The sequence below is a fragment of the Narcine bancroftii genome, chromosome 11, assembly GCF_036971445.1.
Source record: "Narcine bancroftii isolate sNarBan1 chromosome 11, sNarBan1.hap1, whole genome shotgun sequence".
Lineage (NCBI taxonomy): Eukaryota > Metazoa > Chordata > Chondrichthyes > Torpediniformes > Narcinidae > Narcine > Narcine bancroftii.
This window is the reverse complement of record NC_091479.1, coordinates 80,033,942-80,050,343: the sequence shown is the minus strand read 5'-3', so window position 1 is coordinate 80,050,343 and position 16,402 is coordinate 80,033,942. Positions and strand designations below refer to the sequence as shown.

Genomic DNA, 16,402 nt, shown 5'->3' with positions numbered 1-16,402 from the left:
TGGTCATTTGTTGTTGTTTGACTTTTGCTGTCATTTCTAATTCTTCACTCCCGACACACTGCTTCTAAATCAATACCGGCACTCTTCCTGATTCCATATCAAAGAATATTCCAAACCTCTGCATGAAGCAACAATGTAAAGGCTTCTCCCTTCCCACGTACGACTGTATATACTGATGTACAAATTGGCTGGTACCCTCCTGACACACTGCTTCTAAATCAATACCGGCACTCTTCCTGATTCTACATCAAAGAATATTCCAAACCTCTGCATGAAGCAACAATGTAAAGGCTTCTCCCTTCCCATGTACGACTGTATATACTGTACACAAGATGACTCCATACAAGTCAACTCCCATTCAAGGACCCTAATATGCCAGCACATACGATTTCTATTATCTTCAATCCTATCTGGTTAAGCAGATTCAAGCCAAATAAGCACTTTAATGGGAGCAGATCTGAGAATACCAGATGCAGTACCCCTGCTTCCTGAGTAACTAGATGATCCAGTCACTTAATGTTCCAGCAAGAATCTCAATCACATTGTATTTCCTTTCTCTTTTCCATCTAACTTTCCACCCTTGTCATTTCACAACTCTAAGTCTGTTTAAAAACTCTGCACATTTTTATCTCTTTGAAGTTTAATGTCAATCATGCTCCAAGATAGAAAGAAAAAAAATTATAAATGGGAACCTCCAAAATGTATTTATTGTATTAACAAAAGTGATGTATATAAAAATAACTCTCCATATGCATAGGGTAAGATCCAGTCAACAGCAAACAAAACATAATATCAGTTAATATCGTTTTTCCAGTTAACATTGGATAGTTCCTTGAATCTTTATTGTTCAACTGATCATCCAGATAGGTACTATATTATATTTCTTACAAACTAATCCCTTCCTAAGTTTTAGACTAGTCTAGTCTGACAGCAGAAACACCATATTTAAAACCCACCACGCATTAAATTCTGATCGTCTAACAATTCTCTCCAATCGACTTTGAAATCAAACCCCAAAACTTAAATTTGTAATTCTTGACTTTCTTTCTAGGCTGTCATGGTCTGCAATTCCTTATAGCTGCAATCTCTCCAAAGAGAATGCATCTTCCACTTATCCAGTTTTAACTTTCTTTTCATCAACTTTTTCAACCCCATCTGGAGAATTTATTCGAGTTCGTATTCTGAAATGAACTCCGTAGACCATTCCATCTCCTTCTTTATCGTTTCTTCAAAGCTAATCATTCAGCAAGCTTCAATTGCTTTTTTTTGTCCTTCTACTGCTGAATCTTTTCCACTCTTCAAATATTCCATGGTGTTTCATTGAAGTAGTTGGCACATAATGCATCATTGCTGCTTGTGTTTGTTGACTGAATCATGTAAACTGTGAGCACATCAATAACTCAATCTTATTCATTGTTTTTTTCTCATCACTTATCACTGCCAAAATAAACAAGGTTATTTGTTATCCACAGTGTGTGATTGACTTGGAGAGGCGAGCACTGTGGCTGGGAAATTCAGAAATACAACTACAGTTCATCAATGAACCTGAAGAAGGGCAAGATAATGAAGAGGAGGAAGAATGAGAAAAGGCACACGATTTTGGTGTACTGGAGCAAAGAGCTCAAGTAATAAACTAACAAAATTAAGGCTCTCCCTCTCACCCTCCCCTCCCCAACTCTCTCTCCCCCTCTCCCTCTCCCCCTCTCCCCCTCTCTCTCTCTCTCTCTCTCTCTCTCTCGCCCCATTGTCGTTCATGCCTGTGTTATGATATTTGGCTTACTTTAAGGCATAAGTAAGCTCACAGAGATGAGAGAGAAGACAACAATATAACCACCTTGCCTTTCTTACCACCACTCTCCTAAATCACAAAAAGGCTGTGCCATTCAAGTCTGCATTGGTGTTGGAATAGAGGATCTGCTCATTTTGTCATCATTATTTCTGCTCCTGGGGTTGTGCACTCTGCTATTAAAAACATTCGCTTTTTAACATTTCTGCAATGAGTAACTAAAATTAAATTCTATCAGTGGGAAATATGAACAGCTTATTTCCTCTGGTGACTGTTTTCGATGCCAAATATCAGAGAGATATTTGAGATTATATCACAACGAGCATAAAGTTTCCAATGGAAACTCTATTTAAAAAAAAATTTAGACATACAGGATGGTAATAGGCCATTATGGCCCATGAGTCTGTGCCACCCTACACCCCCAGTATGTTTTGAATGGTGGGAGGAAATCTATGCAGACATGGGGAGAATGTACAAACTCCTTACAGACAGGGTGGAACTTGAACCAACTCTGGTCCCAATCGTTGGCGCTGTAAAGGCAGTGCACTAACTGCTACGTCAACCATGCCGCCCTATCTGCAGAGAAATTAACAAAGGCAAATCTGAATATATTTTTGAACTGTAGATGATATTTCTAGCCTGTTCTGACTTGTATCAAACACATTTTAATTTTAAAAATGCAAAACAACTCCTGTAAATCATTCTAGTTGAAACAAAAGAAACTCTGATCAGTTCTCATCTGTCAAAACCTAAGTCACACTAATATTTCCTTCAATGCAATGCCAACAAAATATTTTTGCTTCAATCAATAATTGATAGATGGCAGTCATCTTCAGATTGAGTTCCTTTCAGTGAATCTTCTATTTGCAGAAATTCCAGTTAATTTAATTATTTTCCAAAACTCTAATAATTCTGTTTTAAATTCCAAAGCTAAAATACTTTGCTAACAGCCTTAATGCACAGTTCCAATAGTTCAGCCTTCCCCATTGCTCAATCTTCCCCATTTTCTCCAATAATATCATCCATATTTACACCCATTCTAACTGCAGATCAATCTGAATTGCAACCAAGAACACATTTTTAAAAAACTGTACACTCTTTGCTCTATTGTTTTCCACTTATTTCAATTGTGCAATGTTTATTTCCATCCCCTGGGCATAGCTTCTATCAGTTATTTCTAATGCGTGAATCTTCCATCATGAAAATGCTATTTTGCTATTTAAGTATGTGAATTAATATGCTATAGTGTTAGAAGCTCACATTTTTACTGTAATAATTTTTAAGTGGGATATGCCATTGGAATCTACTAAAACTGTACGACTTCCATATTGATTTGAAAATTGAAAAATGACCCCCTTATTCAAATTCTTTAAAAAAATCAAGGATGGGTATAGCAGTCACAGATCACTGGCGTCACTAGTGGGGTGCAGGGAGGGGGGGGTTGGGGGTGCGGACCACACCAGGTGACACTAACGGAGGGGGTGTCACCAAAATGACTGTCCATAAAATGTTTGTGCAGTGTTTCAGCAGAAATTTATTATTTTTTATAAAAATATCCCTGTAGTTAGCTATAATAATAAAATCATTTTTTGTAAGCCCAGCTTACATGTATCAATATACCTTCAAGGCTCAAACTCTATGCTAATTTACTTTTTGAACCTTCTAATGTGCTCCAGTCAGAGCTGTCATTATTACCCAATTACAATTATGCTTGGAATCATGTGGTTTTGTCTGCATGCAATACAAGCAAGCGCTGTTGTTTTCATTGCTGATGTGTGTATGATATTGTAATTTAAAAGGTGTAATTTTAATTTTGCTAGTTGTTTATCACACTACTATCGCCCTTGCATTCAGTGATATATGGGAATTACAATTTACGAGCAACATTAGTACAAAATACGTTACTAAGGATTCTATACGGTCTAGTACGGGAGGAGGCCCATGGGGGGGGGGGGGTGACACCATGAGGTTCCACACTGGATGACATCAACCTTAGTGACAGATAAGTGTGATTTGAGTAGATAAAGTTAAATTGATTGTTGATTATATAATTCAGATTCAATTATATGATGTAAATTAATTTCCAAAAGGCCTTTGATAAGGTGCCATATAATAGGCTTGCCTTTGAGAATGAAAGCTATGGAAATAAAGAGGGGTTTACCAGAATGAATAGCATACTGCCTAAATAACAGGAAATAAAATAACAAAAGAGAAGCACAAAGATGCAGTTGCTGGAACCTTAGGCAGACAAAGAATTGCTGGAGGAACTTAGTAAGTCAGAACTGAAACGTTGACTAACCTTTTCCATTTATGGATGACTTATTGAATTCTTCTAGCAATTCTTTATCTGCACATAAATAGCAACAGTTGTTTTTCAGACTATAGGGAAGTTTGCAATGTCCCATGTCTCGGTTCAAGGACCAATGCATTTATTAACCTTTTAATAATCTGGGCTTCATTATACAAGCTTAATTTCCATGTTTTGATTTTACAGACTTTGAGATTTATCTTAATGAAGGTTGATAATGGAATCACAGGAATTTATACTACGAAAAAGGATCTTTGACCCACTGAATCTGTGCCATAATTAAACACCATTTATCCTATCCTGCTGTGTTATTCTCCCCATATTATCATGAATTTTCACTTTACCACCCCACCCCAGATTTTATTACTCACCAACACATTAGAGGCAATTTACCCTGACTATTTTTGGGATTTGGAAGGAAATCTGAGGATCTGGCATAACTCCATGTGGACACAAGGAGAACATGCAGACTCCACAGAGAGCACTGGAGATTAGGTTTCAATCTAGGCTGCTGGAGGTATGAGGTGACAGATCTACAAGTTGTGTCATTATGCAATTAATAAATCAAGTCATGAATAATAGAGTCAATGAAGACATTATCAGGATGATTGAATTACAGATAGATGGCAGCTGAAATTTAAGACGCGTGTAAAGTGTTAGATTTGGATGGAAGAATAAGAAGTGGCAACGTAACTCAAATGCTTAACTAAAAGAAGTAGATGTAGGGATAAATATACATCATTACTTATTGAAAGTGGCTGAACAGATGCAGTAAGTAGTTAAAATATATGAGTGATTCTGTGCTTTATAGACATAGAGGACAAGAGCAAGGAAGTCACAATGAACTTTTGTAAACTTTGGTACAGTCATAATAATGCATGCAGTTCTGGATTGACACACTTCGAGAAAAATAAAAAGTTTTTGGGTAAAACATGAAAGTTTGCAGATGCAGTGATTGAAGTAAAAACACACTGCTAGAGAAACTCATCAGGTTAAATAGTGCACTTTACAGAGTAAAATGGGGGGGTGGGGGAAGGGCAGGGAGAGGAGCACAGGCCCAAAGGCAAGAGGTAATGTGGATAAGGGAGGGGAGTTAGCTCTGTGAATGCAGAGGGAAGTGGGGGGACAGGGGGGGGGGGGGTGTAGAGCTGAAAGTCATGGTCATAGAGCTTGAGAGCAGCAGGAATTACAGATTGGAAGCAATGAGAAAGATGCCGACAGAATTGTCCGCATTGGGTTAGGTCTGATAAATGCATGCATCATCACCGGTTGGGCTCAGCGCTCAAATGCATGTATTAGCTCTAGAATTGCCACAGTTATCCATTTAACAGTCAGCAATCAAAGAAATCGTAATTGATTTAATGAGCCATTTACAGTTTCACTGTACTGTCTATGTATACTTACACATTCATGGCTTAATCTTTGAGACAAGCATATGCTAATGGCAGGATCAACCAGGTCAACCTTTTCCACATACGTACTAACATCCATAACTACCTCAACTACACTTCTTCACACCCAGTCCCCTATAAGGATTCTATTTCTTTCTCTCAATTCTTCTATCTCCATTGCATCTATCCCCAAGATGAGGTCTTCTATTACAGATCATATGAGATGTTCCTCCTCCTTCAAACAATGTGGCTTCCCCTCTACCACCATAAACTTAGCCATTACCCAGATCTCTTCTATTTCCCACACATTTGCTCTGGACCATCTGCCCCCAGATGCAACAAAAATGGGATTCTCCTTGACCTCACCTACCACCCCACCAGCCTCCTTATCCAATACCCAATACATTATTCTCCACAATTTCCATTACCTGCAGCATGATCCCACTACCAGACACCTCTTCCCTTCTCCTCCCCTCTCTGCCTTCTGTAGGGAATGTTCCCTCCATGACTCCCACTCATCCCTTCCCTTGGCACCTTACCCCTGTGACCACATGAAGTGCCACAGTTGTGCACACACCTCTTCCCTCACTACCATTCGAGGTCCAAACAGTCTATCCAAGAGAAGCAACACTTCACTTGTGAATCTGTGGGATTTATTTACTGTATCAGCTGCTCCTATTGTGGCCTTCTCTACATCAGGAAGACTAGACACAAACTGGGAGATCGCTTCGCTGAGCACCTTCACTCTGTCTGTATGAATGACAGGGATCCTCCAGTGGTCAACCATTTCAATTTTACGCCAACTCCCATGCCAACATGTTTGTCCACAGCCTTGTGCACTGCCAAACCAAGGCTACCCATAAATTGGAGGAACAACACTTAATATTCCGTCTGGGCACTCTCCAACCAGATGGCATTAACATAGTTCTCCAGTTTCTGCTAGACCACTCCCAGTTCTTCCTCTCTTCCCTATTCCTCGGTCTCCTTTCCTCCAGTTCTACATCCCCTTCCCTCTCCATTCACAGAGCTATCCCCCCCCCCCCATAGTTTTCTCTTGTACCCTCCCTTCCTTATCCTTTTGCCTGTGCTCCTCCCCCTGCCCCTCTCCCCTTCCATATTGTTTGGGTGCCTGCCTACATTTTGTTCATACTTTGATGAAGGGCTCAAGCCCAAAACTTTGTTTATGTGTCTTTATCTTTGCAAATAAAGTACATTGTTTGACCTATGTTGAGGAAGAAAATGGAGACATTCTGGAGAAAACACAAAAGTCTGCTGACACCGTGTTTGAAGTAAAAATTCAATGCTGGAGTAACTCAGCAGGTCAAACAGTGTTCTTTATATAGCAAAGATAAAGATACCTAACCCAATGTTTCGGGCTTGAATCCTTCATCCAAAATAACATTGGTTATTGTATCTTTATCTATACTGTGCAAAGGTCATTTTTGACCTGCTGAGCTTCACCAGCATTGGTTTTTTTTAATATATAAAGTTTTGCAAGTTGGCTTGAGAGTGAGCAGGAAAAGATTTACCAAAATGATTCCAGGATGAAGAACTGGAAAAACTGGGGTTGATCAATGAAGGTAATAAGAAAATGTGATGGGGATATTTAAAATCATGAAGGATATAGATAGTTTCTCTCTTTCTCTTTTAGCAGAAGGTTCAAGAATTTAGCCATAGAATGAAGGTCATTACCAAAATAACTCAAAGTAGCATGATTTTTTTTTAATCACCATCTAATTGGTGAGCATTTATCAGGAATTGCTTATGGCAGTAGACAAATCTAGTTGTAGCATTTAAAAGACAACTGGTTAAGTAAAGACATATATGGGTTAAAAGTGCTTAATCTTCCCTTCTATGCCATATTTATTATTTTATTACTTGATCCACTCATGCTGGAAATGCTAGCTTTGGCTCAACTTGTATTAAAAATGTTCAGAACCCGGTCAAGAAGAGTGGCAGGGATATTGTAACTTATCTCATATCCACAAGGGCTCTGAAGTCTCAACTATACTTAGAAAAAGGATGAGAATGAAAAGAATGCTTTGTTGGCTTTGACCTATGAAGAGAAAAATTAAAATTAAAATATCCTCCACTCTTTTGTAAATTTGTTCTACAGTTAGTAAATATTGAGAGAGTAAAAATCAGAATAATTTGAACCACATTAAGTCCTCATCCAAGCCGGTTTACTTTGGAGGCTATTGTAGTTAGCACATGTTTTGGCTCCAATCATGTATTTTATTTTGCAATAATTTTCGCCTGAATGCCCTATTAGCTATTGTATTCTCTCAGAGTGGACATTTCAGCACAACGCATACACAAATGGATCATATTTCATGAAGACTGTCTTCTTATTGTATGTTAACCTGTAATTCTGGTGTGCACTGTGTTATTCAGAATAAATTGGCACTGTCAACTAGCAGAGTATAACCAGTATTTTTTTTGAATAAATATACATGTATTCACAGAAATGTATTCATAATAGATACTTAAATGAGCTGCCTATACTGAGGCAGATCATGCTGGATCCAGGTTTTATCAAACATTCATAATGCTCAAGACTTGGTAGTTCTGGTTGCATAACACCAACTAACTGACCTGTTGCATCTGAGAAATATCCTATGAGGCAGAGGGGTGGTCTCCAAGTAAGAGACCTGAAGTGAGATATTGTCCTGAGGCTCTCACCCTGAAATGTCACAGTCAAAAGGCCTTTATTATAAACGTTTAACTATTCACGATTTATAAAATTAAAGCCAGTAACAATTATTTAAAACCTTATTAAAAACAATTTAAACTAAAGCACGTTATACTACAAAGTAAATTGTAAATACTATAAAAATTAAGTAAAAAGGGCTCTCACACGTGCTTATTGGGTCAATGACCTGTCCCGGTAGGTAAGTCAGTTTTTCCAGAGATAAAACCGAGTTTTGTTGTGAAGTGTATTTAGCCCTCTTCCCTCAGTATGTCAATGTACCTCTGCTGGCCTTCTCTACATCGGGGAGACTGGGCGCAGACTGGGAGATGGCTTCACTGAGCACCTTCACTCTGTCCGCATCAGTGACAGCATCTCAATTCTGCATTCCATTCCCATACTCACATGTCTGTTCATGGCCTCGTACTATCCCACCAAGACCACCCATAAATCCACTTGATTTTCCATCTGGGCACTCTCCAACCACAAGGCATTAAATTGACTTCTCTGATTTCTGCTAACCTGCTCTCCGTCCTCTCTCCCCTTTTCTCTTTGTCTTTTCCTTAGCTATCCACCTTCCCTCTCTATTCACCAAGCCATCCCTCCTCCCCCTGCTTGTTGCTGTGCCCTCCCTCCCTTATGCAGCTTTGGGAACATGCTTCTTCCCCTACACCTCACCCCCTTATCTTTTTGTTCAGATGCCTTCCAACATTTTTATGTACCTTGATGAAGGGTTCAACCCTGAAATGTTGGTTATGCATCTTTATCTTTGCTATATAGTACACTGTTTGACCTGCTCAGTTTCTCCAGCATTGTGTTTTTATTTCAAACATGGTGTCTGCAGACTTTCATGTTTTACTTCTTACCACTGCTCAGCTTATTGGTGAATCTAATACCAAAGCAAAAGATGATATACACCAGAAGGAAAGGATATACTGAACCTATGAAGAAGATGGGTACAAAGATGTATACAAATTATTGGGCATTACCTCAACAGCAGTGGTCAAATCAACTGGATGAATTCACTATTGTTGCAAGTAAGTTGTAATTTTTTACATTAATCCAAAAATAAATCAGTAGGATGGGGAATCTCACTGTCAGTGCAGATGCTGAGGTAGGAGTACTATGGAGAGAAGACAGGATGAAAGATCCAATAGCTAACTGACAGAAGCCATGAATATAGGCTGATACTGGCAGTAATCCCATAGAAAATCTATAAGCAAGCAGCAATTCATGACGGAAGGAGTAGCTTGGAAGTCCTTTCAGGCTCCAGTAAACAAACCGTTCTGCATTCTGATGTGAACCCGATGTTTCTCGTAATTCTTTTGTCATTACTCCCCTCCCACCACCAATTTACTCTCAAGGTTGCACATCACACGAAGTTTAGAGTTACATTTCAAATTATATTTTTCAGATCCATTCAACTTAAATTTGTATTTTAAATGTTTTCTCCCCTACAAGTTATTATTGAAACTCTGCCAATATTGCTCAGAGGGTATAAAAAGTCAAGTGCAAAAGAGGCAAAGATTACCAGATTTTAAAAGCACAATGAGAGTATCAGGGTACTTTATCTGAACGCCCGTAGTAATCAAAACAAGATCAGTGAACTTAGAACCATATAACAATACAGTACAGAAACAGGTCCTTCTAGTCAGTGCCGAATTATTATTCTCCTTAGTCGCACTGACTTGCACATCATAGCCCTCCATACCTCTCCAATCCAAGTACCTATTCGAATTCTTCTTAAAAATTAAAATTGTGCCTATATTTACTACTTCAGCTGGCAGTTTGTTCCACACTCCCACCAGTCTCTGTGCGAAGAAGTTTCCCCCTAATATTCTGTTTAAACCTTTCCCCTTTCACCCTTAACCTCAGTCCTCCAGTTTGTATCTCACATACGCTCAGTGTAAAAAGCCTTTCTCTGTCCAGATCCTTCCTAATTATAAATACCTCATTCTTCAATGCTCAAGGGAATAAAATCCTAACCTGCTTAACCTTTTCCTGTAACTCTGTTCCTGAAGTCTGTCAAAATCCTAGTAAATCTTCTCTGCACTTTTTCAATCTTATAGATATCTTTCCTATAGTTAGGTGACCAAAACTGCACACAATGCTCGAAATTTGGCCGCACCAACATGTTACACAATTTCATAACTTCCCAACTCCTACACTCAATACTTTGATTTATGAAGGCCAATATGCCAAAAACACACTTTACAGCCCTATCTATCTGTGACGCCACTTTCTGGGAATTAAGATTCTGTATTCTCAGAGCCATCTGTTATCCCACACTTCTCAGGGCCCTATCATTAACCATATACGTCCCTTCTTGGTTTGTCCTTCCAAAATGCAACACCTCACACTTGTCTGCATTAAATTTCATCTGTCATTTTTCAGCCATATTTTCCAGATGATCCAGATCCCTCTGCAAGCTTTGAAAGCCTTCCTTGCTGTCCACAACACTTCCAATCTTTGTGTCATCTGCAAAACTTGCTGATTCGATTTCCCACATTATCATCCAGATCAATGATACAGATGACAACTACAATGGTCCTAGCATTGATCCTTGAAGCATACCACCAGTACAAGCCTCCACAACCAATCATTGGTTTCTCCCGTGTAGCCAATGTCAAATCCAATTGACTACCTCTCCATGAAAACCTAGCATCTGAACCTTTTTGTCTAACTTTCCATGAGGAACCTTGTCCAAGGCTTTACTAAAGTCCACGTAGACAACATCCACAGCCTTTCCTACATCATCTTTCCTGGCAACCTCCTCAAAAAACTGTATGATTGGTTAAACATGGTCTACCACACACAAAGCCATGTTGACTATCCCAAATCAGTCTCTGGTTATCCAAATACTTGTATACCCGATTCCCAAGAACACCTTCCAATAATTTACTTACCACTGACGTCAGGCTATAATTTCCAAGGTTAATTTTGGAGCCTTTTTTTCAAACAACAGAATATGAGCTACCCTGCAATTCTCAAGCACCATACCTGTGGCTAAGGACATTAAATATTTCCTACCAGAGACCCTTCAATTTCCAGTCTAGTCTCCTTCAAGGTTTGAGGGAACATCTTGTCATGCCCTGGGGATTTATCTACCCTTATTTCCTTTAAGACAGCAAGCACTTCATCCTCTTTAATCTCTGTAGGTTCCATGACCTCACTGCTTGTTTTCCTTACTTTCATTGCCAGGAGTGGGTGTTACCAGTTCTCGGGACTTGAGCCATCAATCAACTAATCCAGTCACGTGTGTGAGAGGGCTTGCGAGAGTTCCCTCGGTATCAAGGGCATTGTAAATATTATAAAAAATTCTCTAATTGTAAATAAAAGGGTTCATTCTTTGGATTTGGGAAAACACTGGTGTTGGTCGATTCTCTCTGGGTCTAATGAGGTTGAAGCTTGTATTCCACACAATGCGAGCACAACACAAACATTCAGCACATGTACAACATTCCCTCCTCTTCTGGCATTTCCTCATGATAGAGATCTAATTTGATTGCCAAAAACAATTACTAAAATGCAGCAGTGATTATCTGCTTAATTTCAGTTAAAAAAAAATCATAGACTTACTGCATATTAACACTTTGCTATCAAAATCCAGAATGGAATGAGTCTTCAATAATTTGTAATTTGCTGGAGATTTCTACAAAGACAATAGCATAATTAGTTTTGATTCTGAAAGTATATAGCAAATGTTGCACTCTCAAACTTTGTGCATATTCACACAAGTTAAACATTAGAAAATTAAAGGAAATTCTGCATCAAGCAATGATCAAAAGCTGTGTCACCAATTGGATGGGAGACCAGAGTAATTGGCAGTCAGTTGGAACCTTGAGATTAAATTCCTGGCAATGGTTGTAGCTATCAAATAGGATTTTACAAGATAATGTGCTATAAGTGGCAGCTAAATCGAACACAAGAAAACCTATCTATAATCATGGTTATTACGAGAGATATTAGGGTGGGGGTTGGGGGAGGCAGAGTTGTTTTCTCGGGATTGGTGGTTATAGAGTTTTAGGCATGATAGGATTCTATGCATAGACATCTCTGCCAACATGCAATTTGTGAAATCCCTCACTTCACTGCCAGGATAGTTCTGTTTTATTCCATACAATTTTAAACTTCTAAATTCTGTTCTGTGCTGTATATGGTTATAATGCAGTTTCACAAAACAAAGGCTCAATAATGTTTCATTTACAATAGGAGAATATTTTGTTAACTGAGTTCCCAATCTGGTCTGTCATTAAGTAAAAGGGATTGATTTTCTCCATAGAGAAAATGGAAATTACCCCAATCACCTTGACCTACCTCAAGAATTGTACTGGTAGCTGTAAGCCCCCTTGTTTGTACCATTCTGTTAATTTATCTAGCGCTATCCTCGGCTTCCCCACTTTCCATAAGAATTTCCTTATTATTTTCTTTAGCTCCTTGAAGAATTTCTCTGTTAGGTGAATTGGTAACGATTGGAATAGGTATTGTATCCTTGGGAAGATATTCATTTTAATGCAATTTACCCTTCCTATCAGTGTTAGTGGTAAATCTTTCCAATGTTCTAAGTCGTCTTGTAATTTCTTCATTAATGGCTGATAATTTAGTTTGTATAGATGGCCTAAATTATTATCTAGTTGCATACCTAGGTATCGGATTGCTTGTGTTTGCCATCTAAATGGTGATTCTTTCTTAAACTTTGTGAAATCTGCATTATTCATTGGCATCGCTATTAAGTAATATAAGAAGTAAAGAACTTGGACTCGATTTGGATGGAGCACAAAAAAGATTTATTATGATAGCCTTAGCTGTAGCAAAAAAATGTATTATGTCAACCTGGAAATTAGAAGATAGCCTGAGAGTACAGCAATGGTACATAGAAATGAATAAATGTATTCCATTGGAAAAAATAACATATAATTTAAGAAATAACATCACAATATTCAAACAAATTTGGGAACCGTACATGGAACACAACAGAGAGGTCCTACCGCGGACCTCCACCACCTAAAATGACAGAAGGAGAAGACGAAATGAAATGACCCAGTATCTAAAAGTAGATGACACAAATTTCTTGTTTATTTTCATTATGTGATGACACTGTTTAATGGGTTTAATGTATCATATATGTTGAACGTTGAGTGGGTGGGAGGGGGGTAAAGGAAGGAGGGAAGGGAGGGGGGAAAAGGGGAGAAAATGACACTGTGTATATTCAAGAGGGAAGTGTTTGTGTGTATTTTGGTCAGTATGGTTCATAGCGTGAAAAATTAAAACAATTTAAAAAAAATAATTGTACTGGTGAAGAAAATAAGAAGGAAATTCTTATGGAAAGGGGGGAAAACCGAGGATAGCATTAGATAAGTTAACAGAATGGTACAAACAAGGGGGCTTACAGCTACCAAACTTTAAGAATTATTATAGTGCAGCACAATTAAGATACCCATCAGATTTTTATCAAACAAGGGAAAAACCAGATTGGATCAGATCAGAGCTAGATAAAATAGGGGAGAAGGTACCTGAATATATACTATATAAGTGGGATGAAAAGCTGGTGCAACATAGGAATTCACCAGTACTGCACCATCTGCTCAACATTTGGAATAAGATTCACGTTGAAAGGAAAAAAAACAAATTATCAACTACTAAAATTAATATTGATGCAAAATCAACTAATCCCTTTCACAATAGATAACCTTTCCTTTAGACAATGGTAGAGAAAAGGGATGAAAAGAATAGAAAATTGTTTTTCGGGAAATAAATTATTATCTTTTGAACAATTGAAGTACAAATATGGTATAACTCACGGCACAATGTTTACATACCACCAACTGAAAACCTACTTGAAGGACAAATTGGGAAGCAGGCTGAGGTTACCAAAAGGAAGCAGTTTTGAATATGTGATTACAGACACAATGATAATTAAAAGATTTATAACAAACATGTACATCAAACTGCAAGAGGAAGAGAATTAGGAAATAAGCTGTAAACCCAAACAAAAATGGGAACAAGATCTAAACATAAAGATAAAGAATGAAACATGGGAAAGCTATGCTCCGGAACTATGAGAAATACAATAAACACAAGGTTACGCATGATACAATATAATTGGTTACACAGGCTATACACCACGCCCAAGAAGTTAAATAAATGGGACCCAACAGTATCAGATAGATGTTTTCACTGTAAGAAGGAAATGGGAACAACAGTACATGCAATTTGGGCATGTGAGAAAGTGGAAAAGTTTTGGGAAGATCTAAATTAGGTATTAAATAAAATCACAAAAAGCAACATACCAAAAAATCCAGAGATCTTTCTTCTAAGTAATATAAGAAGTAAAGAACTTGGCCTCGATTTGGATGGAGCACAAAAAAGATTTATTATGATAGCCTTAGCTGTAGCAAAAAAATGTATTATGTCAACCTGGAAATCAGAAGATAGCCTGAGAATACAGCAATGGTACATAGAAATGAATAAATGTATTCCACTGGAAAAAATAACATCACAGTATTCAAACAATTTTGGGAACCATACATGGAACACAACAGAGAAGTCCTACTACGGACCTCCACCACTAAAATGACAGAAGGAGAAGAAGACGAAATGAACTGACCCAGTAGATGACACAACTTTCTTGTTTATTTTCATTGTGTGATGACATTGTTTAATGGGTTTAATGCATCATATATGTTGAACATTTAGTGGGTGGGGAGGGGTGTGGGAAGGAGGGAGGGAAGGGAGGGGGTAAAAAGGGGAGAAAATTACAAAGTGTATATTCAAGAGGGAAATGTTTATGTGTATTTTGGTTAATATGGTTCATAGTGTGAAACATTTAAAAATTACAAATTTTAATTTAAAAATTTAAATTAAATAAAAATTGTACTGGAATGTATGTGGCTAAGTAAGATATATTCCAGACCAGTAACAGCACAGAACACTCCAGTCATGATAAGGGAGAAAATGCAATACAAGTCCACAATCTCAGCATTTTAAAATATCTGCAATTTCTGAAATAAAAGCACCGGATTTGTGCTATTTCACAAATCTCCCCCTAATTTATACCTCTGCAGAGATAGAATTTTTACAGAGGGGTCAAAACAAAGGGGTAGAAAGAGTCAGGAACAGTTTTTAATGGTGATTTGTGTGGAAATGTCTATATGACCTGAGTTGATTATGTAAGAGCTCAGTCATGAAAGAATTCTTCACTGAACTAAACAAGTGCTTGAACTAGGTATTAAGTGCAAGGAATATGGCAAAGGTTTCAGGAGGGCCCAGGACAGATTTTATGTATAAATGGCAAAAAAATGTCCACAAAAATCATCTCCAGTAATGGCTCTCCCTAGCTAGGGAGCAGTGTCACAAAAATTTTCATTGCTTTGCAAAGAAAAGTCATGGTTAACATTTTCACACTTTGAACTGAGGTCTACATTTGCTGCCTTCATGACCATCTGCAACACTCAGAACCATTATACAAATTGACACCTCCAGACTTAAATATGCAGGGACACATGTACAAAAAAACTAGATTTAGAGGGGAAACAAGGTAAACTTTCTTTTCTCAGAGACATACCTGGAATGCACTGCTTGAGAAAATGATTGAAATGGATCACTGACAGTATTTAAGAGGTGTCCAGGTTTGAGGTGACTAGATGATTGTATCTGTGCTGCAGAACATGTCTGTCACTACTGACTTTAAAAATCCTGGCTGGTGAATACCTTGCTCTTCAGAGAGTTGGATAGGACCACAGTTCCCTGAAGTCTTGAGGATAGGAGCAGGGGACAAGAACCCTTCTCCCCTTCTGCCAGTACTGTCTCAAATACCTGTCTTACAGCTTCAGCTCACACAGCAACATTCCTACAGAAACAACTATGGCACAGAGATAATAATATAATCTCTGTGCAATTTTTCTTGTTGCAGAGCAGTATCAGTCTGACTCACCACAGGCACTACCTAAAATAGTAACATTTTTTTTAAATGGGGAGAGCCAGGCTGACAATCTGAATCACTTCTGAGTGGCAGTCATGCAAACACGATTATACTGGGAAATCTGGGTACTGTACCTGTCTCCATTCCACAGAACCTGTAATGCAGGTCCAGGACTATTCATTCCAATAGGAGGAACAACTCCAAGGGAAATGGATAATTTCACTCAATTCAGAAACTTTTAATTAATTGAGCTAATTTAAATGTACTTGTCTGTTAACAAGTTATTTTCTTGTTAATAATTTAAATA

The 16,402-nt window shown here is 38.1% G+C and overlaps 2 protein-coding genes across 4 annotated transcripts in view; one reads left to right on the top strand and one right to left on the bottom strand.

Moving 5' to 3' along the window:
• The window catches only part of nrip2 (nuclear receptor interacting protein 2), a 36,451-nt gene extending 33,263 nt beyond the window's left edge, over window positions 1-3,188 (top strand). The window contains exon 6 of the mRNA XM_069902739.1: window positions 1,473-3,188. Coding sequence (XP_069758840.1) covers window positions 1,473-1,583 — 111 coding nt within the window. The 3' untranslated portion in view covers window positions 1,584-3,188. The remainder of the gene's footprint in view (window positions 1-1,472) is intronic.
• itfg2 (integrin alpha FG-GAP repeat containing 2) overlaps window positions 1-16,402 on the bottom strand; it is a 166,140-nt gene that overhangs the window by 61,652 nt on the left and 88,086 nt on the right. For all 3 annotated transcript variants that reach the window (XM_069903662.1, XM_069903663.1, XM_069903661.1), the window contains one exon: window positions 11,754-11,826. In XM_069903662.1, the coding sequence (XP_069759763.1) occupies window positions 11,799-11,826 (28 nt within the window). In that variant the 3' untranslated portion in view covers window positions 11,754-11,798. The remainder of the gene's footprint in view (window positions 1-11,753; window positions 11,827-16,402) is intronic.